The following is a 25,985-nucleotide window of genomic DNA, read 5'->3' on the forward strand; positions in this document are numbered from 1 at the left end:
TAGCAAATAATGCAACCTCCCCCCCAACACACACACACACACACACACACTCACAGCCCCCAGTTAAATCTATCAGAGCTGGCAAGCCAAAGGAATTGTCAACTGTGTCTACACTTTTGCCAGAGGGAAGCGCTGTTTCAGTCATCACAGGCAGATCCCACATTCAGTGAAGGATAAGTCTTTTTTTTTTTTTTTAAAGATTTTATTTATTTATTTTGAGAGAGAGAATGAGATAGATAGAGAGAGCACGAGAGGGGGGAGTCAGAGGGAGGAGCAGACTCACTGCTGAGCAGGGAGCCCGATGCGGAACTCGATCCCAGGACTCCAGGATCATGACCTGAGCCGAAGGCAGTTGCTTAACCAACTGAGCCACCCAGGCTCCCAGTGAAGGATAAGTCTTGACTTGTGTGTGTTTTGAACTAAGTGAGGTTCCCCCTCCACCCCTCCCATATAAGCACAACTGCCCTGGAATCACAAGTGTGATGGCATTAAAGTGATGTGCAAACAGAGTTTGACAGGGAAATCAGAGTCAGGCCGACGAGGAATCAAGGGAGGGCAGGGAGCAGGAGAGTGTTCTAGGCAGAGAGCAGCATGCACCAGGGGCAGAACCCACATGAAGAGAGGTGTGTTTAAGGAATAGACACAAGTGCCTCCCAGAGCCAGCCATGCAAAGGAAGAAGGCCTTGTACAGGTGTGCATGCTGTCAGGCACAGGTTTACAGTGAGTCTGGAAAAGGAAAAGTCTGGAAGAGCAAGTCAGTCTGGAGCTGTATCCTCTATAGGATCTAGAAAAAGAATGGTGAGTAGATACTATTCTCTGGCCTGTGGCAAAATGCCTGCAGATGGACTCTCTGATCCTGGTGAGAATTTGCCATCAGCCAAGAAGACAGGTCATTCTATGCGACAGCTTTGAAAGGTAGGAGGGAAAACAGTTTCAGCTGGAGGAGAGAAGGAGCATCCCGGCCCCCATTTTGCATGGGCTTCTTGTAACTATTGGCTCACATGGAACAGAGGTCTTTATATTTGGGGAAAATGCTCATGGACCCTTCCAACTGTGGATAGAAGGCAGAGGAACCTGAGAATGAGTAAGGAGACACCCAGTGTGGGAGAGGGGAGCCTAAAGGCAAGACAGATCAAGGGTGGGAACAGGGGTGAGGCAGGAAATGGGTGCCCAGCACAGGAGGCTTTGGCTGTTACTGTGTTTGCCCACAGTGGACAATAAGTGAGTAATAGAGGAATTAAGGAAATAGCTGGGTGAATTTGGAGGGCCTTAACAATTAAAAATAAAGCAACCTCCTTCCTCAGGCACCTGGAAAGCAAGTGAAAGCACTGGAGCTGGAGGGGGAAATGTGGTGGCCCCGGGGAGATGAAACAGGTTTCTGCAAGGGTCAGCTGAGGACAACTCGACCAGAGGGACAGGTTCTGTCACTGAACCGAGGAGATGAAGACCAAGGGGTTCGCAGATTCTCGTGATTGGCAGAAGTCCTTAGTATTCCTTGGCTTGTAGACACATCAGTCATTCTCTGCCTCCATTGTCTTGTGTATCTCGGTATCCAAATTTCTTCTCATAAGGACACCAGTCGTTGGATGGGGGCCTGCCCTATTCCAGTATGACTTCACCTTAACTTGCTTACAGCTGCAAAGAGCCTATTTCAAAATAATGTTACATTCACAGGTACCAGGAGTTAGGGCTTTGACCCTAACATAATCCAAGGACACAGTTAAACCCGTCATCCCCGGCAAGGAGGCTAGGGGCAGCATAGGTGGTAGAGAGTGTCCCTAGTACTTTTCTGTGAGTTGCAGAGGCAGAGGGAGTTGGGTGTAGAGAGACATGTGTGTTTTGAACTAACTGAGGTAGAGAGACATACGATCAGTCGCAAGGATCATAACAGAGAGTGTTGGGGGACAGCATGTAGGTGGTATAGTCCTTTGGGTCCGTATCTTTGCTATTTTGACTCTCATGGGTCAGTGGGGAAACTGAGACTACCAGGTACATGCCCTTCTTGTGATCCAGTGGCAAGTGGCAGAATCTGGAATCGTGATCATAGCTTAGCACTTAGGGGAGACATTTTATTCCCTTGAGGTATCTGAGGGGATAGAGAAGTTTGAGTGTGGGACAAAGAGCCCTTTCCTCCTGCCATCCTTCCACCTGCCACCAGAAGAAAGGAGGGAGGGAAGAACTACAGAAGGGTGGTGATTTTCCTATGTCAGAGCAATCAGTTCACTCTGTTGTAGATTGGGTTCCCCCCACCGCCCCCACCCGGGAATGTCTTATCCTGGCTGCCAGGGGCCTGCTCCACCTGGGGCCGAGGTTTTAGGGGGCTGCATCTCTTTTAGAGTGATGGGATCTTGGAAGGGTGTGGGCCTCTGGGAGAACAGCCTGAGGCTGTGAATCCTGGGTCCCTCAGTATGCAGGGGAATGCCAGGGTGATCAGAACGGGTGTGACAGTGTTCCCATGCAGGAAAGCGTGTCTCTGCCACCGACAGGCCTATTGCAGGAGAGTCCCCACCTGTGTGCGTGCACGTGATAGGAGAGGCGGGCTGAGCACGCCCATCTGGTGCCCGTGCGTGCCTGTGTGCCAGGGCCTCCACAGGCACCCTGACAGCAGAGCGACCGGCTGGACAGTGCTGACCAGGAGCAGCGCCAGCACGGTGGCTGGGTCTGCGCCCATGGGCAGCCACACACACATCAGTGCCTTGGCCTCTCACCCGGGCAGCCGCTCACCCTCCTTCAAGCACCTGCTGTGTTTGACTCTCTTGCAGCCCCTGGATGCTTTGTCCTCAGCCCTCCACTGTGGCTTTGATGGGCTGAGCATGCTGTGGTTCATCCGGGAACTCGGCAGCCTCTGAGGGAGGCTATGGGATGGTCTCAGCAGGTAGTGAGTGGACACGGGCTGCCCGCGGCAGGGGTTTCCCTGGCCAAGGGCTCCTTCCTTATCCTGCCAGGGTACCCACCCGTTTCCACCGAACCTTCTCAGGCTCCTCACCCGGTGGGCCAGGCCACACCCAGACGCTCACTCTCTTGCTCCCTTCCTCCCTGTGTAGGGCAAGCCTCCAGTCTCTCATCTGCTACCACACCTGGTAGGGCTAAGAGTCAAAGATGGGTCCAGGCTTTCATTACTACAGATGGAGATGCTTGGGAGCTCTGATAGGGAGCTGGTCCAGGCTGAAACTCCGAGGAGAGTGAAAGAAGTTACAAGGGCTTGCTAAGCAACTTACCGGCCTCCAGTACTGTTTTGGGGGGATGAATGGGTACAGTAGGAGGGAAAAACTACCCATCCGCACAAGGAATTTACAATCCCTTTTAATCACTTCACATCCACTTACTTATGGCTTACAGGTGCCTCGGGAACGAGCGGTGCCATTCACTGAAATGTATTCTTTCCCATTGCTTTATTGGTTACTGGTTATCACGCAGTGGCCAAGCCATCACCTCCTCTCATCAAGTGGTAGCTGCGCTTCTGTGGCGGTTCCTCCGCCCTGCTGCCTGGTGATGGGTACATGCGAGGCGCCAGGATTGCCACACGGCCCCAAACACTCAAGGTGGTTGTAATTGCAGCCTGGGTTCAGGGCCCTGAATGAACAATGGGGTGTGTAACAGGAGGGACATTCTCTGCCAACAGAAAGATTGGAGAAGCTAACCAGGGGAGGGGATGGGAGTAAAGAGCCCCCAGGGAGAGTGAATGGCCCCCACCCGCCCAGGCTTTGAAGGGGCTATGAATTTTCCTCTGTTTCCACTTTCTACCACAGGCTGAATGGAGGTAGCTTGGCACCTGAGAAGAGGCCCAGGTAGTGGGTAGTGCAGCAAGAGCAGAAGGTGCCCGGGGGCTGGGACAGGGAGGGCCCTGGAGGCTGAGGCACTTTGCTGGTTTTTAATCTGAGCTGGTGGGAATCTATTGGAGGGTTTTTTTTACAGGGTCAAGGCAGGCTCTGATCTCCATTTTCAGAAGATCATGCTGACATAGTGTGTGATTGTATTTCCATAAAGTACAAAACAGGCTGCCTGACCTGTGCTGCTAGAAGTCAGGAGAGTTGTTCCCTGGGAGGTGGGGAGAGGCTGAGAAGGGCACGAGGAACTTCTGGGAAGCAGGGCGTGTTCTGCTTTTTGATCTTAAAAACTGGGTACCGGTCCCTTAAGTGGCCCCAGTTTGTGAAATTTTGTCAAGCTGCTACCTGTGACTTATGCCTTTTTTGTGTGAATGTTATACTTAAAGGTTCTGAAAAGATTATTGCTGGCCCAAGAACAGATAGGAAGCGGGGAGGAGTGGGCTTAGGAAAAGGGTAGGAACATATATCACAGTGGCCAGTGGGATCTGATAGTGGCTGGAGCAGAGGGCAGCAGTGGGGCTGGAGACATGGCACAGACTTGAGTCTTGGTTTGGAGGTTGACATCCCAGGGCAAGAACTGAAACTGAAAAGAGGAGATGATCCAGGGGAAGATAATGGTTTGGGTCATCAATTTCAGATACTGGCGGGGCATCAAAGCTGAAGTGTGTGGCATGCAGTTCCCGGCATGGCCCGGGCTCGAGGAGGGGGGTCTGCCCTCCAGCAGTGGCAGGAGGTGTCAGCGGGCCTCTGGGGTGGCCCTGCGGGGCATAAGTGGGGAGCCCGAGGCCAACCTGTATAGGGAGATGGGCAAAGGGGCTGAGGACGGAGCCCAGATACTGTCCTCATCAGGTGGGAAGCCAGAAAAGAGCTCCCCCAAGGATTTCTAAGAAAGGACAGTCAGACAGAGCAAGAGCACTGGGATGGCAGGTAACATCACAAAGGTGAGGGAAACCAAATGTGTTGAATGCTGCAGAACTTAGGTAAAGCCACCTTTGGAGGCCACCGGATTGGCAATTATATAGCCAACAATCTTTTTTTTTTTTTTAACATTTATTTATTTGAAAGAGAGAGAGAGAGCGTGCGCCCATGTATGGGGGGAGGGGCAGAGGGAGAGAATCCCAAGCAGACTCCCTACTGAACAGGGAGCCCAATGCAACTTGGGCCTCGATCTCACGACCCTGACATCATGACCTGAGCCAAAACCAATTGTCGGACACTTAATCGACTGAGCTACCCAGGTGCCCCAATAACCAGCAATCTCAGTAAAAACAATTTTAGGGATGCCTCGTTCCCCCAAATTCTTGTAAGATTGGGCAGCTCGGTGGAGCAGGATGATGACCTGATTTGGTGTCAGCTGGTTGCTACCATTTACCAGCTGTGTGGCGTGAGACAATTGTGTAAGCTTCCTTGAACCTCCGTTTCCTCATCCATAAACAAAAGGAATCCTACCTACCTCTCAGGGTAGTATGAGGATTAACTGAATGCAGCAAATATTGACTGGACATTTATTATGTACCTGAGAGCCAGATGCAGAAGATACAGGGTGACCAAGACTGACATACGGGGAAAGACAAGATAAGTAAACACATAAGATGATGTGAAGAAAATAGCCCCTTGGTGCTTCCCCGTGGCCACAAGCCAGCCTTCCTCCTGGCCAGCTTCCTAGGGATCAGCTTCAGAGTTCTGAGCTCTCTGGATACCATATCCCTAGTCCCCACTTTCTCTCTGAAAAACTAGCTTCCCCTCCTTGAGGGCTTCATCTTCAAACCCTTCAGGGAAGTGAGGGGAAAATATTAATAACTTATCTTGTTACTACGAAGAACAGGAAGAATATAAAATATGGTGAAGTCTCCCTATTAATACTGTTTTAATGTTCTTTTCCTGCCATAAGTAGATTCAGAGCAGTTTCCCTAACGGTGCCTTATTTCAATCTAACAGATTACTCTTGTGCCAACTTCTGAAAAAGACAAATGACGCTTGTGCTCCACAAAGGAAAGCTTTTCTGACTGAAAAAAAAAAAAAAAAAAGAAAGAACTGTGGGAATTTCTGCAGAAGAATTTGGACACATATTCACGTAAATGTCAATGATAGGTTTGTTTCAAAGTTTTTATTTTTCTGAGAACCCTTGAGCACCATGCTCCTAGCTAATCTGATAAATTCAGATTATCAGAATTTCAGAATAATCTGAAAAATCAGATTTAGTCTCATGTGCTCATGTTTCATCTCTTCCAGAATTTTCTTTTTACTCTATGATTTCTAAAGCCCAGATTGCAGATCCCCATCATCCCAGGCCATCTCTCACCTCCTGTTCTTCATTTTATCTTCCCTCACAAATGATACCAAATCAATCCAGCCATCTGCCTTCCCCCCCCCCCCCCGGGGGCCTTTTCCTTCCCTGGGGCCGAGTGTCAGAAAGGAGAAAACCTAAACAAAATAACCACAACCAAAAGTATTTGAGGATCACTGGTGTTAGGAGCTAGAGAGCTCATGCACAGGCCCGGTGACCCTCAGACAAGGATGCCGCAGTGGCTATCCGTGTGTTTTTTTACAGATAGTTCTGATCTATATACTTGCAAGGGCCCCCAGGACTCTGGCTTATCAAAGGCCTTTTCTAGCTCATAATAATATTAAATACAAAACCATAAAATAATAACAAAAACTAAAATAATGATGCAGGTTGGGACTTCCAGTGTCCATCCTAATTTTATCTTACATAGAGGCCTTCAGGTGAGATTTTTTATCTAAGCTGAGTAGACTAAACTAAAAAATGGCCAAAAGATCTCGCCCAATTCAATTCACTGGGGACCTGGCTGCAAGAGGTGCCTTGGCCAGGACCCCACAGGCAGTGTGAAGGTGGGAGAGGGTCCACCTGGGCATGATGCTCCTCTATGCCTACTGTGGTTTCCTGTGGCCTCCTGGCCTCCACTGAACCTCCGTCCTCCCTGAAGCAGCTCTCACAAGCCTCAGTGAGTGGCCTTTCTCGGTCATATTAGGAGAACCCTGCCATACAGTAAGGCCACTGTGTGGACGCTAGGGGCTGGCAAGGGGGCGCTGGAGAGACTGGTCAAGGGCCTGGCTTGACTGGCCTCCCCTCTGGTTCCCAGTTGCAACTCTCCAGCCTGGCTACTTCCCTCTTAAGGAACAAGGAAGCTGTAGTGGAAATCATGTTTTTCTTTTTAGATTATCCTGATTTTTAGACTTCCAAGGGCTCTCAGGACCCTGTCATATCAAAGGCTTTTTCTAGTTCATAATAATACTAAAGATACCTTTTATTATCACCACTATGAATACCACCAACTTTGACCCAAGACTGGCTATTTTGAATCTCTGAGCTTTATCTTGTTCAGACATTCTTCCTGCATGGGAAAATATTTGATTTCCTGAATCACTTCTTGAAAGAGACATTTCCCTTTGTGGCCACGGGGCCATGATTTGGATCCAAAGTCACACCCTGCAGAAGGTACAGGAGGGGTAAGCAGGCCAACTGGTGAAGGGGGCCTTTCACATCTGAGTCCTTGCTTTGCTCCCTTCTTTTTCTTTTGGCAAGACAGGGAAAAGGATCCCTGTCTCCCATCCAGCTCTGAGGGCCCTCTCAGGTGGGCCTCAGAGGAGCTAACCCAGAGACCCACCTCCCCTTTCAGAGACCTACATCTCTCAGGTCACTGGGAAACAGGCAGGAGTTACCCTTTCTGAGTTGCCTTCTTCGTCCCCATTTGCACTATGGCCTCTTTTGTCCAGAGCCTCACCTCCTAGGTCTTACCCATGTGGTGAACTGCCAGCCAGGACTGACAATGGGCTATGAGGGTAGAGACACTGAAAGACACAAAAACAAGTAGGGATGGGCAGACACCCAGAGCCAGCACCGCTCTCTGGCCATGTGCCTTCTGTTGGAGACACTCCAACCACTCTGGAAGATTCTGGCCAAACAAAGGAGGTACTAGAATGCATGAATGTAGTAGGGAGGTGTGGAGGAGAGTTGTAGAGAAAGACCTGGGTACGCGTTTCAGTTTGACTACTTAGTTCACTGACAAGTGTATGCTACTTTTTTCCCCCATTGGAAAAGTGGGCACAGAATTAATTTGTTTGCTAGACTGGCATCAGGAAAGACATTGGGTTTATGATTCAAATGGTAGACTGGACACATGTTTGTCTCCCCTCAACTCCATCACCCTCATTATAATGAGAGTAATGAATGGAAGAATGGTGAAAGCCAGTAACAGAAAAAAGACGAAAAAGGGAAAGCGATTATGAGTAGATGAACAGTTGCAATAATTTCAGCAAGATGGAGATGGTTGGGAATGTCGATGGACCGAGGAAGGGCCGCTCTCAGGAGCATGCGTGGGGCCTACAGTGTGCGGAGCCCTTGGACTGGGCACAGCCTTAGAGAGCAACAGACTTAGAACAAGGAGGTGTGGCCGAGACAGAAATGAGAAGTGGGGCTGAACCCCAAGGGGATAATATAGAGCACCCCTTGACCCCTGGAAAGCACAGGCAACCTTCTCCACGAGCTGAGGGACCGTCAGCGAGCACGGGTGTGCACCAAGCAGGGAAGCCCCTGTACCTTTGGGCTCCCAGCTGGCTTGCCACAGAGTGAAGTCGTCCAGTATTAACACACATATGCATAGAATGATTACAAGTTGGGAGGAGCAGGGAGAGGGGTGGGAGACGCTAGGGTGAGGGAGCTAAATCCTCTCCTCTAATGGTGTGCAGTCTACAGTGACAAGTCAGAAAACTGCTGAACAAGTGTATTATTTTGATATGCGTAGGGATGTGATGCATAGAAAAGCTGACCCCAGAGGTGGCTGTCCCTGACCTGCTGCACAGGTCGTGGGCTCGAGCTGGGTGCGGGCCTGGTCCTCGGTGTTCTAAGCCCTTCTGTGTTACTTGATTTTTTTTTTTTTTTAAAAACATATGCGTGTAATACGTTGATTCACAATGAAGGGGAAAGATGAAAAAGAGAAAAGAGCTGGAAGTGGATTTATGATTACCTAGGAGGGATTCCAGTGGACTGTGAAAAGGAGTTTCTGAATGCCAGGTGTCGCTCAGACCCCATTGAGTAGTCAGCGGGGCTGTGCAGGTCTGGTGCTTCCCGCCAGATGTGTGAGCCTGTTGTCAGTGCGGTCAGCTCCAGCCCAGGGACAGGGCAACAGAAGGGACACTGGGGCCAGATTTTGACTCCCAGAGGTTGGAGGGATGAAAGCAAGCAGCACCATGGGGTCTCCTCCCTCCCTCAGAGAACTGGAGAGTGGCCCTCAGCACACCCCTAACTCTCCCCAAATTGCTGGGGAAAGTGAGAGTAAGGTCTTACTCTGCTCTTCTTTTCTCTTTCTTCTCTCTCTCTCCCTCCCTCCCTCCTTTCCTTCTCGCTGTCCTTTCCCTCCCTCCCTCCTTCCCTCTCTCCCTCCTTCCCTCCTTCCTTCCTTCTGAAGAATAGCTCCGTTGAGATTGCTGGCAACTGCCACGTGTGGAGTGAAGCAGTTGTTTAAACTGGGCGGTCACAGCCTATGTCTCAGTCAGGCCCCACCTCCTGCCCCTGAAGGGTTTTCTTCCCACTCCTAGCTCCCTCTGAGATAATATTAAATTATCTCGGAGACATTACATCCTAGTGGATATCAGGCATCAGGTGAATTTTTGGAGTTTTGCCTTCCCCAGGATATGTGTGGACCAAATCAGAAGTGGTTGAGCAGAGTCAGTGGTCAAACAGGTAGCAACCTCATGGGAATCACATTTCAGAACTTCTGCCCAGGGTCCCTGTAATCAGGAGTGGATGCCTCAGATCCATCATCCTAACGCTTAGTTTGGAAAAGAGGGTAATGAACAGGTAGAGTCAAGGACACCACATCTTGGCTGCACTTTGACCCTTTCTCATGCATCCTGAGCTGCAAAGGTTTCCCTCCTTGTCCTTATGGTTCACTCTTTATGGCTGTATGACTTACATCTGGAAGCTTGCCCAGGGCCCGGGGCCCCACTCTGAACCTCCACTTGCCATCACAGCAGCTCATCAGCCTTTTGTAGCTCTTTGGCACAGGTAGCAAAAAGACTTCTCTTCATTAGAAGAAAGATCTTCATGACCACCCCAGTTTCCCCACGTGCCTCCTCTCCAAGCCTCCTCTTCACGTTTACTAGGGTTGGGGGGAAGAATGGAGCTGTGGGTGTGAACATTTGGGTCTTAGAGCTGCCCGTTCACCACACCTTGTGGGAACATTCCCTCGAGTCAGCCTTCTCCTCAAGCTTTCTTCTACAAGATGTGTCTAAAGATATGTGCTGTTTTACACACACGGAAACCTAGCTGTTTATACTGGCACACCACACAGACTTCACCATTTACATGGGTTCCCACCCTTTCAAAGTGGGCTCCTTGAATAAATGTATCCCAATGATACTGCCAATGCTCATAATATTAAAGAACAAAATGGGGCGCCTGGATGGCTCAGTTGATTGAGCGTCCGACTCTTGATTTCAGCTCAGGTCATGATCTCAGGGTCCTAGAATCAAGCCTCCCATTGGGGTCCACCCTCAGCATGGAACCTGCTTGAGATTCTCTTTCTCTCTCTCTCTCTGCCCTTCCCTCCTTCCCCTACCCCCCCCACTCTAAAAAAAACAAAACAAAACTGTGGAATTCCCTTCAAAGCGTCCGAACATTATTTTGAATACTTTCATGGTTGCAAGTCTATTTAAAAATTAGTTTTTCCTTAAATCAACTCTATTGAAATATCGTTTACATATAATAAAGTACTCAGATTTTATTTATTTATTTATTTATTTATTTATTTATTTATTTATTTATTTTTTAAAAGATTTTATTTATTTATTTGAGAGAGAGAGAATGAGAGATAGAGAGCACGAGAGGGAAGAGGGTCAGAGGGAGAAGCAGACTCCCTGCCGAGCAGGGAGCCCGATGTGGGACTCGATCCTGGGACTCCAGGATCATGACCTGAGCCGAAGGCAGTCGTTTAACCAACTGAGCCACCCAGGCGCCCAAAGTACTCAGATTTTAAATGATTGATGAGTTTTGACAAATGTATACACCTGTGTAAATACTGCCACAATCAAAATATAAAATATTTTGGGACGCCTGGGTGGCTCAGAGGGTTAGGCATCTGCCTTTGGCTCGGGTCATGATCCCGAGGTCCTGGGATCGAGCCCCATGTCGGGCTCCCTGCTCAGCAGGGAGTTGCTTCTCCCTCTCCCTCTCCCTTTCTCCTGGCTTGTGCTCTCTCTCTCTTTCACTCTCTCTCTGAAATAAATAAATAAAATCTTTAAAAAAAATATATAAAATATTTCTACCACCCCAGAAAGCCCCTTCAGACATAAATGCAAACATCGAACTTCTTAGTTTGGGTTTAGAAACCCCCAACAACGATTTAGCGTTAAGCCAAGTAATTGAGTGGGGCAGCAGAGCGGACACATGCTGCTTTGTGCCTTGTGACCTTGGAGGCCTGTGGACTGACCTAAGGCAGCGCTGAAGGGGGCTTCATATATAACTGAGGACAGACCATTGGGATGAACCTGCAGCTTCCTGAATGGCTACTCTGATGGATGAGATTCTGGAACAAGAACTCATGAGTTAGAGTATTTAAAGACACATTCATTCACTTGACAACCGAGCCCCAGCTATGGACCAGGCATCGTTCCAGGCAATGGGGAAGTGGCACCCTAAAAACCATTCATCATCTTTCCTCCCTGCAGTCTCTGTCTGGTGGAGGGACAGGCCAGTAGGTGAGAATGATGTAATTTTAGGAAGCAAGAAGTGCCATGAAAAAGAAAAAAGTAGAGTGAGGGGATAGAAAATCATGGTGGGCTATTTTAGGAAAGATAATACGGCCATGTAACACATCTTTATCTTATTTTCATTTTGTGAAGAAATCACAAGGCTGATTTCTACCGTAAGCTGTTTTCTAAAAGTGACATGGGGGACGCCTGGGTGGCTCAGTCGTTAAGCATCTGCCTTCGGCTCAGCTCATGGTCCCAGGGTCCTGGGATCGAGCCCCACATTGGGCTCCCTGCTCCACGGGAAGCCTGCTTCTCCCTCTCCCACTCCCCCTGCTTGTGTTCCCTCTCTAGCTGTCTCTCTCTCTGTCAAAATAAATAAATAAAATATTAAACAAAAATAAAAGTGACATAGGATCTTCCTTAAAGTGTATTTTACAAAGTACTATTATCTGTTATATATATATTTTTTAAAAGTGTATGTTGGGGGAAGGGGGCTCCATGGCTGGAGAAATATGGAGAAAGTTGGATAAAACAGTTAAGCAGTTCTTCACCAAAGATTTTCTCAGAGTCTTTAATATACTAATATGAATTGTAAATATTCATGAGGCAGGATGATATAAGCAAAATTTCCCAAACTTTTTTCTCTTGGGAATGCTTTCAACTTTAAGCATCTCGAGCATGGGGTGTTCTGCATGGCACCTTGTGGGAAATTCTGCTCTAGAGTTCTCATGCAGCAGCAGAGAGGCTCAGTTACTTGGGCAAGTGAGGGGAGTGGAAGAAGTCTCCACTTACTGAGTATCCCTCACATGTGCGACACTCACTGTGGTTCAGGCAGGGGGCTGGGTGCTTAAGTGTGGAGGCCCCAGAGCAGCACCGTGAAGAGGAATCATCATCACTCCCGTTTCCTAGCAGGGAAGCTGCTATCAGAGAGATTAAGATACGGAGCCAAGGGTCACGCCATTCCTTGCAGAGTAGGGATTGGAACCTATGCTTGTTTGATTCTAAATCCAAACTATCCAAACCCATAACACTGTGTTGTCTAAAGGATGGTGGAGGGTGATGGCAGCCCAACTAGCCAATCTTTTCCTTCTCCCACCAGGGCATCCACATAGACTCTTAAACCCCATGTTCTATTTCTCCTGCAAGTGTCGAGTATTTGTTGGGCCATCTCATGCTGGCCATGGCATGGGTTCTCGGTAAGGTCAAGCAGCCTGGGGGGTGGTGCCAGGGTCCGGTCCACAGAAGCTCAGTAGGTGGGGCCAGATGGCTGTGACCCTGAGTGGCCCTGGCCAGAAGGCTCTGCTGGAACCATCCATCCATTTCTTCCCCTTGCTGGCATTTTCTCCCTTGTGGCCACATATCTTCTCATTCCTCTCCATCTGCTGAAGTCATTGGAATGAGGGGCGCACATGTACACCAGCACTTCTGCCAGGACACCCGGAAGGCACCCAGACCCGACAGGCCTGCAGTGGCCAAACGCTGGTGATGAGGTCGGCTCCATGAGAGGGCACAGGACGTGGAAAAGTGCCGGCTGGCTCTAGGTGGAATCTCCCACCTAGTATCAAGGGGGAGAAAATAGGGGGTTTCTGTATTTCCCGGAAAGAGCAAAGGCATACCTTTCAGGAGAGACCTGAGACAGATTTTTTTCTCCCACTGTCCTCACCTTCCTCTCATGAGTCTGCTGGGGAGTTTGGTAGAGGTTAGTCACTCCTATTAAATCCATTACTAATTTGGTTAGAGGGAGACTGGCCTTGTTTCTGAGCATAAAGCATAAAGCTCAGAAACTCAGGTGTTCCACAACTGAACTCGCTGCCCTCCCTCTCTGTATACACCCCTCCACCTGAGGCCCCTGTCTCCACACATGGCCTTGCCCCCTTCCTGGCATTGGGGCTGGAGACTCTGCCCCTTTTCTTCCACCCTGAATCAGTGGGACAGCCTTGTCACTTCAACCTATGCAGGTCCGTCCCTGCATCCCCACTGCCGTGCTTTGGTCCAGACCTCGTACTCTGCCCCAGCGGTTTTGACAGCCCTCACTCCTGCTGGTACTGCCTCTAATGCCAACCATGTGCCAAGCCGTCACAAGGCCTCTGCAGCAACAGGGTACTGGGGTTTTTAGAAGCAGCTTTGAACTAGACTCATAACTGAGCCCCATGCTGGGCAAAACGAGCCCAGAAGACATAGTTATCCAGACCAAGAAGGGAAAGATAATTCTGTCCAGATAGTGGGCAAAGACACAGACAATGACTGTGTGCTGTGGGGAACTTGAGTCGTATGACCCTGATGAAGTTTGAAGGGCAAGCTGTGTGGCAGCAGGCGCTGCAAGCAATCTAGTGCTGCATTACAAAGCAACCCGAAACCTAGTGCTTCAAACAGTGACAGCATTCAGTTTGTTCACACATCTGCCATCTCTGTAAGTCTTGGTGGGATAGCTCATTTGTGCTCCACTGGGCGTGAAGGCTGGGGCTGGAATCCCTCTGGAGGCTCTTTAGGTAACATGTCCGGCAGTGAATGCTGGTTGCAGACGAAACTTTAGCTGGAGCTGGCGGGAACAGCGATATGTGACCGCTCCATGAGCAGGGAAGACTGGGCTTCCTTACAATGTGATGTCTGGTTTCTAAGCGTCCCAAGAGAGAAGGAGCCAGATGGATCCTCTATCAGGACTTAGCTTCAGAGGCTGCAGAGCATCAGTTCTGCTTCGTTCTCTTCATTAGAAGCAAGTAACAAAGATCAGCCCTGATTGAAGGGGAGGGAACACAGATTCCACCTCTTGATGAAGGAATGTCATTGTCACACTGAAGAGATGCATGCAGGACAAGAGATACTGGGGTAGCCATCCTCATAAAATACAGTCAGCCACAGCAGGGCACGGAGCTGGAGGCAGGCAAGGTCTAGGATCTGTAGCATCTTCAATACCATACCAAAGGCATGGGTTTTTATCTTGGAGGAGGCATGGGGGCCAGTGAGCGGTATTAATTTGGAGATAGCCTGCTCACATTTGAGTTTGAAAAAGCTGTCTCCGGGGTGGTGGGTTGGAGGGTTTTAAGGGGGCAGCCAGTGAGAGATTGCTGCAGTAATCCAGGGAGAGAGGTGGGCCCGAGACAAGGCATGACCTGCACACACAGTGCAGGTCGAGTAGGAGAGACACCAAGGAGAAATCAGGGGGCTTCCACCAATTTTGATTCAGGAGGCCTGGGTTTGGGCCTGACTTCTATATTTCAAAGACACCACCACCTCCCACCAGGTGATTATGGATCAAAACTGAGTTAAGAGACACCAATTTAGCCCAGTTACCTTACAGGGAAATCAAAAGCCCAAGAGGGAGGGCACTGGCTAAGGTTGCACGTTGGGGTGAAAGGCAGGCCCCAAACTGGTCCACCCCAGGCATCCCAAGGGCCTGGCCCCTAAGCACAGAGGGCCGGCTGCATGCAGGATGCTGTGCAGACATTTGGGATCCCCATCTCTGGACTTCAGTTTCCCTGTTTGTAAAAGACAGTGGGACTAGTTTTCCAAAATACCTTTATCACAAAATCTTAAGAGTTCCAAAATATGAGATGAAGCAGAGCAAAGCCTCCCTAGGGAGGCAGGGGTGGAGTGCTACCTCTGCCTCTAGATGTAGAGGAGCTGTCCCTGCTGTCTGTCCCTGCCTGGTGAGGAGCTAGGTGACCACGGGCTCAGGCAGGAGGCAGTTGGGAGAGGCATGTGGTTTTGTGGGTGTAATGGCCTCCTTGGATTTGGAAACTGTGAGCATGATGCGTGGGCAGGCAGCCAGTGCCGGGCCCTGTCAGAAGCCCCAGGCTGGCCTCACAAAGGCTCTGCCCCGGCAGGTAGGAGAGGGAATGTCAGTTCTGATCCCACAGCCCAGAGAAAGGCCCCTACACAGGGGGTGGGCTCGGATGTGCAAGGAAACGGAAATGAGGGTGGAGCCCCAGTAGCTGTCCTAAGATGCCAGCCCTTCAATTAAGGGAAGAACTTGGGCAGGCTATGACACATCAGGGCCCCCCGCCCTTCCCTGAAGGAAAAATGCGGTCTCCAGAAAGGGGCACCTCATAGGGGAGCTCAGCGATGTGGGGCTCCTGGCTCTGAGCCTGCTCTGGCCCAACCCACCAGCCGAGAACCCAGGAAATCCAGGAGCTCAGCCTGGAGCCAACTCCAGACGCTACAAACCGCTGTCCACCCGCCCCGCTGGGTATCTGTCCCATCAATCCTAAACTCACATCCCCATTTCCTCATACCCACAGGACAGGCATAGGGGGCGGGGTAGGAGGCAGAGACAATGGCCTGGGGCCTTCCCGGGGCCCCTATTATCCATCTAGGAGAAGCAAGCACAATCAGAGATACCCCAGATAAGAGGTGATAACAAGCTGGGGTGGGGGGGGGGCGGGCATTCAAACCAGGTGGTTTGTATCTTCATGGTGCATTAGAGGGAAACCTCGGAGAATGGATGTTAATGGTGGAGAGGAGAATGGAGGACAGCTCAAGAGGGGTGAAGCAGTGTGACCTAGGGCTTGTTGTGCCCCTGGGAGTGACCAGGACTGGCTGGAGAGTTGCCTCCAGGCCTCCGACGACACAGGAGGGAGGGCAGAGCAGTGCCCTCTGGGCACGGTGTTGCAGCAAGGGAAAACAATGCTGAGTGCCCTGGATGTGGGGCTGGAGAGTCGGGCCTTTGCCTCGGGGGTGCTTCTCCAGCCCTGTGGTTTTGCGGGGCCATTTATGCTGACCAGGATGTGAATGGCAGGAATGGAGGGAATGGCTGACAGCACTGAGCCAGCTGACAGGGTAAAGCACTGGTGTAACCATGGTACTGTTTCACCCTCAGGACCCTCCCATGACAGAAGTGTTCCCAGGTAACAGGTGAGCAAACAGGCCAGACGACTGGGCCTCCCTGCCACAGAGGTCCCACAGTGGAAGGCCAAGGTCATACACAGCAGGGACTGGCTGTCCCGAGGCCTCACCAGCCAGTGTCTCCCCCCGCAGGTGTTCGTGCTCTGCCAAGGCCTCCTGCAGCTCTGTCAGCTCCTGTACAGCGCCTACTTCAAGAGCAGCCTCACCACCATCGAGAAGCGCTTTGGCCTCTCCAGTTCCTCCTCGGGTCTCATTTCCAGCTTGAATGAGGTAAGCAGGAGGTTCTCGTGCATCCGACCGCATGTGTGCACCCCCCGAGCCCGGGGTCTGGTTGGGGGCTCTGCGAGAGGTAGGGGAATGGGGAGCTGGGACGTACCCATGGGGGATAGGAACGGCTAGATGCAGCAGGCGCGGTGGCAGCTACATTTCCTGAGGCTTCCCTGCACCCGGCACTGAGCAAAGAGTCTCTGGCAGCGCCTGACCCTGGGGCCTTGTCACAGTGGCCCTGTGGGCAGGTGCTCTACTCCTCCCACCTGACAGATGAGGTTTCAAACTCTGTGTCTCTCTGATTGAGTTCTGTGGCCATGCACAAACTGACGTTGCCTCTGCTCGTCCACAGTCCGGGGATAGACGAGTCTTAGGCCTGCAGGTGGAGAAGCAGCCCCAGGCCCGAGCCAGAGCTGTGCAATGGCCTTGACTCCCAAACAAGCTCGGATCTCTGCGACCTCCCGGCAACGGGGATTTCACACTGTCCCTCAGTGACCGCACATCAGAGTTGGAGGAGGATGGGGCGGCCCCCGAGACCCAGAGTGGGAGGTCAGAGGGCAGGGTCAGCCAGGGATCACTGGAAACCAGGGAGGGAGAGGCTGGGGACACAGCCGAGCTCCCTCCGTTGTAGCCATCACACTGGTGGCTCCAGGTGAGGAGATGGGGCTCCCTGGCCTGGCTTCTCTCCTCTCTTTCCGCAAGGCCCACTGTTCTGGGATGGAGGCATGGCCTCTCCCTCCCAGAGCAGAATTTGATCCTCCCTTGACTTAGTGGAATTCAGGCAGCTTCTAAGATAGAGCCATAAAAGAAAGTGGGGTGCCTCCTAGCACCACCCTCAGCCACCACCTTTCGGTTTTCCCATCCCCCATCCTGCTGCCAGCTGGAAACGCTCCTTTGCCCTTCACTCCTTCACCCTCAATGGCCTACACAGCAGTGCCCTCAGGAGCCCCTTCCCTGTGCCAGATTGCCCTTGCAGTCCTAGGAGTGGGGGTGTCTATGCATAGCCATGGTTTCCAGATGAGGAAGCTTGCATCTAAAGCCCAGATGCCTTATCCAGGCTGGCCACAACCATGCACACAGGGCAGCCAACATCTGAGCCCAGGTCTGTCTGATGGCCCCCATGCTAAGGCCTCCCTCTGAAGCCCCAACCCACCTCTTCCACCCGTCCTCCCCACTCCCTTGTCCACAGCCCTGCTCTGCCCCAAATCCTCTCCTCCAAGCACATGGCCAGAGTCTGTCTTGGTGCCCCCCTCTGCACACACTCCCCCGACATGGGGGGTCTTCCGCACCTGGGACATGCAGGGACTTGCCCACATGCAGCCCTGTGGCCCATCAGTCATCTCTGCTGGCCTCAGGCCCTCTCCTCTGAGCTCCCTCCCAGAGCCACTGCTTCCTGTCTGTGTCTGTGTGTTTTAGGGTGTGTGTATGTGTGTGCATGCACATGTGGGTCTCTGTCTGTGCTTCTGTGTCTCGGCTTCCTGGTGATGCCGGTGACCGGTCTACCTCTCCACATAGGCTGTGCTCTTGCAGCTCTAGTGCCGATCACAGCACAGGGACCTGGCAGCCCTCCCACGGACTGCACCCTCCTCATGTTGGCCTATGACTTTAATAATGCCCCTGGCACATATTGTCCTCACTCATGAAGGGAAGACAGAATCTCTGACATTTGGGTCACTGCAGTCCTATCCTGAGACCCTGGCAGACGTCACTAATCAACCACAGTCATCTTTCCAGCTGAGTCCAGACTCTGACTCCTTCTCAGCACTGTGTTCTAGGCACGCTACTAATCAGTAACAGATTAGTATCAGGCTGCTGCCCAGTCTCAGAGCCTTCCAGGCTGATGGGTGAGTGATCGGGAGAGGAGGGCTGGGTGCAAAAGGCCCAGCAGCAGGATGAGGAGCTTGGCTGATGGGAGAAGACATGGGCGTCTTGCCCTGTGAAGCAGCCGCTTCTCCTGCCCACTGCTAAAGGCCAGGCCTGAGCAGACAAAATCAGAGGGAGCCCTAGAGGCCCCACCCTTAATGCCTCCCACCAGTTTGCCCGGGGCCCCCTGGGTTTGGGACACTGATGGGCAGGGATGTATTACAATGGGGCTTGAGTTGTAGAAGGGCTGAGGGGCTGAGTTGTGGACTTTAAAGGCCCTCCCCTCCTTAGCTAGAACAGCTTTATGTATATATATAAAATGATATATTGTATCATATTATATTATATTATATTATATTATATTATATTATATTATATTATATTATATTATGGAAAAACTGTTTTTGCAAAGGGACTCCACTGCTGAAGAAAAGTTTGGGGACCAAGAACTTAAGCCAGCATCAGCCATAACAGCTGTGGAGGTCCCACTTCCTGCTGAAAAATGAGCACACGCCCTGGGAGTGCTGGAAGGGCCAGTCCAGATGGGCAGGGCCGGGGCACCCCAGGCCTTCCTCCCCCTTTGGGGCACTCTGCCATCCCTCACCCAGACCTTTTAAAGTCAGTTTCAGTTAGTTTAGCTGGTGTAGCCTGACATTTACAATCATTTCTTAAAAAAATGTTAGAGAAAAACTTGGGGAGATAAAATCTAAGAAGCTTAAGAATAATGTTTTGCTTCCAGGTATGGGTTTCAGAATCTCCTAGAATGATATCTGGCCAGGGGCTAGAGCCACCCCCTGGATCAGGCTGGGCTACCTCCCCACACACCTTCACACCCCCTTTCTGTGTGTGGTCTTCTGGGCAATTGTGTCCTCTTGAACAAGCCTATCATTTGTTCATTCATTCACTTACTCAACAAATATTTAATGAGCACCAACTATGTGTCAAACACTGCTCTAGGTTCAGGGAGGCAGGAATAAACAGACAGAAATCTCTGCTCGTATATCATTCTAGTGATAAATATAACATTTTTTTATAGAATACATTTTTTATAGAAATATAAAAAGACTGTACTTTTTTTATAAAAATAAATAAAACTTGGTAGATCAGATTATAGTAAATGCCATGAAGAAAAATAAAGTCACAGAGGGCAGTGGTGGTTATATCTGAAATAACTATTTAAATTATAAAAATATTCAAACATAATTTAAATTATAAAATATATTTAAATATAACTTAAATTATAAGTGATATTTAATTATTAAAAATATAAGTTATACTTAACTCCTTTTTTAGTGAGATATAATTGACATTTAACATGATATTAGTTTCAGGTATACAACATAATGATTGGACTTTTGTGTATATTGCAAAATGATCACATTTGATCACATTAATGACCACAATAAGTCTAGTTAACATCCAGCACCTCACATAGTTACAACTTTTTTTTCTTCTGATGAGAACTTTTAAGATCTACTCTCTTAGCCAATTTCAAATAAACAATACAGTGTTATTAACTGTCGTCACCATGCTGGGCATCACATCCCAGTACTTCTTTTATAACTGGAAGTTTGTACCTTTTGAGCACCTTCACGCATTTCACCCACTGTCACTCCCCTATTTTTCAGAGAAGCCCTTGATGAGAAGCTTCCATCTCAGCAGGGGTCTAAAGTAGGTTAGATGTCAGGGAAGCCCTGCGGACAGGTAAGAGAAGGAGCAGCAAGTACAAAGGCCCTGAGGAGGGTATGTGTGTGCAGCTGGGAGAACAGCTGGAGGCGGAGCCACTGGGGCAGAGGGGAGGAGAGGGATGGAGGCGAGCAGGTCAGAGCCTTCATGGGGAACAGGCTCTGGGACAGACTTTGCCTTTACTCTTTGGGGTTTGAACGGAGGGAACGTGGCCTGACGTGTCAGCAGGACCACTCTGGCTGCTGGGTGGAGAATAGGCTGCAGGGAGGCAAGAATGGAGGCAGGAGACCCAGGGAGGAGGTTGCTGTAAGAAGTTCAGATAGGATACGGCAATGGCTCAGACCAGGAGGTAGTGATAGAGGTGGAGAGAAGCAGCTTCCAAGGGGCTGCTGAAGGCTCAGCCAGTGGGATTGCTGACGGCTGCATGTGGCTGTGAAAGAGCAGTCAGGGATGATGCCCAGGTGTTTTGCTTGGGCCACTGGTAGGGTGTAGGTGCCATTTACTGAAATGGGGACGACTGGGGTAGGGGGACCAGGTTTTCAGGGGGAAGATGAGGCGTGAGGTTTGGGTGTGCTAAGCCTGTGAGAATTAGAAGCACACACAGAACATGGAAAGCCATGGGACCAGATGAGCTCACTAGGACGAGAGCGGAGGTTCAGCGACTAAGCTATAAGAGTTGAGAGTTCAGGGAGGCGAGGAGGAAACCAGCCAAGGAAATGGAGAAGGAGCCGCCTAGGGGAAGAAAACTAGGAGAAGGTGGTATCCGGGAAACTCAGTGAAAGAAATGTTTCAGGAAGGAATGGTCATCTGAATCACATGGTGCTGAGAGGTCAAGTAAGAAGAAAACTGAAATTTGGCCAGTTGGTGATCTTTTTTTTTTTTTTTTAAGATTTTTATTTATTTATTTATGAGAGACAGAGAGGCAGAGGGAGAAGCAGGCTCCCAAGGAGCAGGGAGCCCGATGCAGGACTCGATCCCGGGACTCTGGGATCATGACCTGAGCCGAAGGCAGATGCTTAACCATCTGAGCCACCCAGGCACCCGGCCAGTTGGTAATCTTGATAAGAACCACATACCAAGACTCTGTCTCCTATTTCCTGAGACGGGGCACCTGCTTTTCCAGCCAGTGGGAGACTGTGGGTACTGACATTTAGGGCTCCTCCAGTCCAGATGAGCTTACATTCTGGGCCAGAGGATCATCTCTTTGGATGGAGTTGTAGTCAGAAGATCTGCCAACACCCTGTTTTATCATTGAAGACCTTGCTCCCTAAGCTGGGCCTTCACTTCCCTTCCCTGGCTCAGGGTGGGGCTTAGAGACTACACCTTCCAGGGAGCACCAAGAACATGGAGTTACTGATGTTTACAGCCGGGAAGAAGGAACCTAGGGGTGACTTAGTCCTCCTCCCTCACTGACAGGAGTGGAGGTAAGCCCAAGGAGGGCCACCGGCAGGTCAGTAACAGAGCTGCTGGGGCAGAAACCCACTTCTCCGAGAGGCAGTAGACCAGTCCAGTTAAGTCTGGGTGCTGTAAACTCATGCACTCCCTGTTCAAGCTACCTCCTAATCTCCAATGGCCAGGACAAGTTACTGACTATTCTGAGTCCCACTGTTGTCACAAAAATGGGAGTTGTTGCATGATGAAATGAGATAGTACACATTGCTTGGTGATTATTCTGACCACCAAGCTGACATCCCTAGGGCATTTAGTTAGAGAGTATGTGCTGTTCCTAGGAGCCAGCCAGAACTGGAAGCTTCCTTGGACTTTGCCCCAAGAGGTTTGGGCCTAAGATGGTTGAAATTTAGGCTATGAGCTTTTCATGGTCTCTAGATGCTTCCCTTTGTCTGATCCAGGAGGCTGAGGCTGGGAAGGGAATCTGACAATAGGGGAGAGCTGAATCAGCACATCCTGGGCCCACTGTGAGGCTCTCTGGGTGAGGCTGACACTAGGTGGCCTCTTGCCTTTCTGCCTCTCCTGGGCCAGCTATAGTCAGGTCTTCTCTGTGGGTGAGTAGGGATGAAGTCTCTGGTCTCACTCAGCCCCTCTGCTCTCTCTGCAGATCAGCAACGCCATCCTCATCATCTTTGTCAGCTACTTTGGGAGCCGGGTGCACCGTCCACGGCTGATTGGCATTGGGGGTCTCCTCCTAGCTTTGGGTGCCTTCGTCCTCACCCTCCCACATTTCCTCTCAGAGCCCTACCAGTACACCGTGGCCAGCATTGGTAAGTGGCCTCCAGCCCCTGCTTCAAGGGGATGAGGAAGGAGTGGGCATCTCACCAAAGCTGGTGGGGATGCTTCTGGGGCAGTGGATACCACTCTAGGCCATGCTGTCCTCTCCCACCAGAAAGGGTCCTTGGCTTTCATTGTTTTGCTTCTCCCCAAAGCACATCTGAAAGTGAAAACATGAAATTATGTAGAGCTTTGGAGCAGCCCTGACTTGCTGAGGTTGGAGCATGCAGCTGGTGGCTCACCTCCCCCGTGATTCCCTGTAATTCCCTGTGCTTCATGCAAGGAATGATCCAGTACACACAAACAAGTGGGGATGCTTTCGAGCAGTGCCTGTGATGGGCTTGGCGGAGGGTCAAAGCATTGCCCGTGATGAGATCTGTGGATTTTCTGCATGTTTAATCATGCGCTTAATACTTCCTGACATTTGTACAATCATCCATCATTCTTTAGGTTATAATACACATAAACTGTGATCTCATTTGATTTTCCTGAACACCTGTGAAAGGTAGAGAAAAGGTCTAAGATGAGAACTTGGCACTCAAAGTTGTCTAGTAACTTTCCCAAGGGCACCAGTTAGGAAGAGACAAACCCAGGTCTCCTGATTCTCAGACAAGTGGCCCCTTCTGCAACACAGGGTCTCTGGTTCTTAGTGATATGCCCTGTGGGAGGGAGAGATGTATGAGGATTTTACATAAGTAATAAATAAAAATTAAATAACATGCACTTGCCTGGTAAGAGTTCCCTTTTCTTTAAAAAATTATTTTATTTTTAATGTGAAAAAATCAAAATATAGCAAAGTAAATAATACAACAAACACATACTGATATGAAGATTTATCTGTTTTCCTTCAGATACCTCTTCTTTTTTTCTTTTCACAGCTTTATTGAGACCTAATTCACATACCATACAGCTCACTGTACATTGAAGGTGTTTGGGTATATTATGGTTTTGGGTGTGTGTGTGTGTGTGTGTGTGTGTGTGTGTGTGTGTGTGTGTGTGTGTGTGTTTTCAAGTAGGCTCCACACTGGGCATGGAGCCCAACATGGGGCTTGAACTCATGATCCCGAGATCAAGACCTGAGGTGAGATTAAGAGTCAGAGGCTTAACTCCTGAGCCCCCCAGGAGCCCCTCTTATGTTATTTTTTAATTGTGGTAAAATATATATAAAACATAAAAGTTGGGGCGTCTGGGTGGCTCGGTCAGTTAAGCATCTGCCTTCGGCTCAGGTCATGATCCCAGGGTCTGGGGATCAAGCCCCACATCAGGCTCCCTGCTCTCTGGGGAGTCTGCTTCTCCCTCTGCCCCATCCCCCAACTTGTGCTCTGTCTCTCTCTCTCTCTGACTGAAATAAATAAATAAAATCTTAAAAAAAAAAAACAAAAAAACATAGGGTGCCTGGGTGGCTCAGATGGTTAAGTGTCTGCCTTCGGCTCAGGTCATGATCCCAGGGTCCTGGGATCGAGTCCCGCATCGGGCTCCCTGCTTCTTGGGAGCCTGCTTCTCCCTCTGCTTCTCTCTCTCTGTCTCTCCCCCTCTGTCTCTCATGAATAAATAAATAAAATCTTAAAAAAAAAAGAATGGATGCTGGCAAAAACTTAAAAAAAAAACCATAAAAGTTGCCATCTTAACTAATGGAAGTATACGATTCAGTGGCATTAATTACATTCACGATACTGTGCAACTATACCACTGTTTCCATAATTTTTTCATCAACTCCAAACAGACACTGTACCCATTAAGCAATAACTCCCCACTCCTCTCTCTCCCTAGCCTCTGGTTATCTCTAATCTGCTTTCTGTCTCTATGAATTTGCCCATTTTAGGTATTTCATATAAGTGGAATCATACGATGTGTCCTTTTGTATTTAGCTTATTTCATTTTGCATCATGTTTTCAAAGTTCATCCATGTTGTAACATGTATCAGAACTTCATTTCTTTGTGGCTGAATAATATGCCATTTTATGGATACAGCACACTTTATGTATCTACTCATCTGTTGATGGACTCTTGGGTTGCCAGATGCCTCTTTTTCAAAAAGAAATAAGACAAGGGTTATTATACTAAGCAAAATAAGTCAGTCAGAGAAAGACAAATACCATGTGATTTCACTCATGTATAATTTAAGAAACAAAACAGGTGAACATAGGGGAAGGGAAGGAAAAATAAAATAAGATAAAAACAGAGAAGAAGACAAACCTTAAGAGACTTTTTTTTTTTTTAAAGATTTTATTTATTTATTTGACAGAGAGAGAGACAGCAAGAGCAGGAACACGAGCAGGGGGAGTGGGAGAGGGAGAAGCAGGCTTCCCGCTGAGCAGGGAGCCCGATGCGGGGCTCGATCCCAGGACTCTGGGATCATGACCCGAGCCGAAGGCAGATGCTTAACGACTGAGCCACCCAGGTGCCCCAAACCTTAAGAGACTCTTAACTATGGGAACAAACTGAGGGTTGTTGGAGGGGAGGGGGGTGAGGGGGTGGGGTAACTGGGTGATGGGCATTAAGGAGGGTACTTGATGTAATGAGCACTGGGTGTTATATGCAACTGATGAACCACTAAATTCTACCCCTGAATATATACATACACCGTATGTTAACTAAATTGAATTTAAGTAAAAAATTTTTAAAAATTAAAAAAAAGAAAGAAAGAAACATTAACTCCTTGGGTCCTCGCTTCCTCCCCCACAGGAGGTGGTGGCCACTCGCCTGTAGTTGGTGTGCTTAAGTTCATTGCATATCAGTATACTTTTTCCTTCTAGTGTTATGTCTTATTTCTTTAGCCTTATCTTTTTTCTTCTACTGGTTTGGAAATTATACATTATTAGTTATCCTTATGTTGAAACATTTAAAAATTATTAGAGAATAAGATTGACTTTTCATTGGGGGTGACACACAGTTCTATAAATTTGAACACATTTATAGATTTGTGTACCCACCACAATCAGGATATAGAACAGTTCCATCACTCCGACACATCCATCATGCTATTCCTTTATAGTCATACTCTTCCCAGGCACTGCAACCACTAGTCCATTTCCATCACTATAGTTTCGTGGCTTTGAGAATAACACAGAAATGGAAACATAGAGCATGTAACGTCTTGAGACTGGATTCTTTCCTGGGCCATAGGCCTTTGAAATTCACTGAAGTTGTTGCATATATCAGTAGTTCATTCCTTTTTATTGCTGAGTAGTATTCTATTGTACGGATATACCACAGTTTACCTATTCATCCATTGAAAGACATTTGAATTGTTTCCAGTTTGTACCAAGTACAAATAGAGCTGCTATAAATATTTGTGTTTAGGTTGTTTTTTTTTTGTAAATACAAGTTTATGATGTTAACATCTTTTCATGTGCTTATTTGTCATGCATATATTCTCTTTGGGAAGGTGTCTGTTCAAGCCTTCTGCCCATTTTGTAATTGGATTATTTGTTTTCTTACTGTTCAGTTTGAGAGTTCTTTATAAATTCTGGATACAAAATCTTTATTGGGCGGAAGATTTGCAAATATTTTCTCCCAATCCTTAGCTTATCTTTTACATTCTTTTAACATTGTCATTTG

At 49.0% G+C, this 25,985-nt stretch overlaps 1 protein-coding gene across 2 annotated transcripts in view; it reads left to right on the top strand.

Moving 5' to 3' along the window:
* The window catches only part of SLCO2A1 (solute carrier organic anion transporter family member 2A1), an 81,900-nt gene that overhangs the window by 20,925 nt on the left and 34,990 nt on the right, over nucleotides 1-25,985 (top strand). For both annotated transcript variants that reach the window (XM_028099218.2, XM_088021177.1), the window contains exons 2-3: nucleotides 16,515-16,652; nucleotides 22,255-22,417. In XM_028099218.2, the coding sequence (XP_027955019.1) occupies nucleotides 16,515-16,652; nucleotides 22,255-22,417 (301 nt within the window). The remainder of the gene's footprint in view (nucleotides 1-16,514; nucleotides 16,653-22,254; nucleotides 22,418-25,985) is intronic.

This window comes from Eumetopias jubatus, unplaced genomic scaffold (assembly GCF_037043125.1).
Source record: "Eumetopias jubatus isolate StellerSeaLion01/CBP00866 unplaced genomic scaffold, mEumJub1_p1.0 scaffold_1, whole genome shotgun sequence".
NCBI lineage: Eukaryota > Metazoa > Chordata > Mammalia > Carnivora > Otariidae > Eumetopias > Eumetopias jubatus.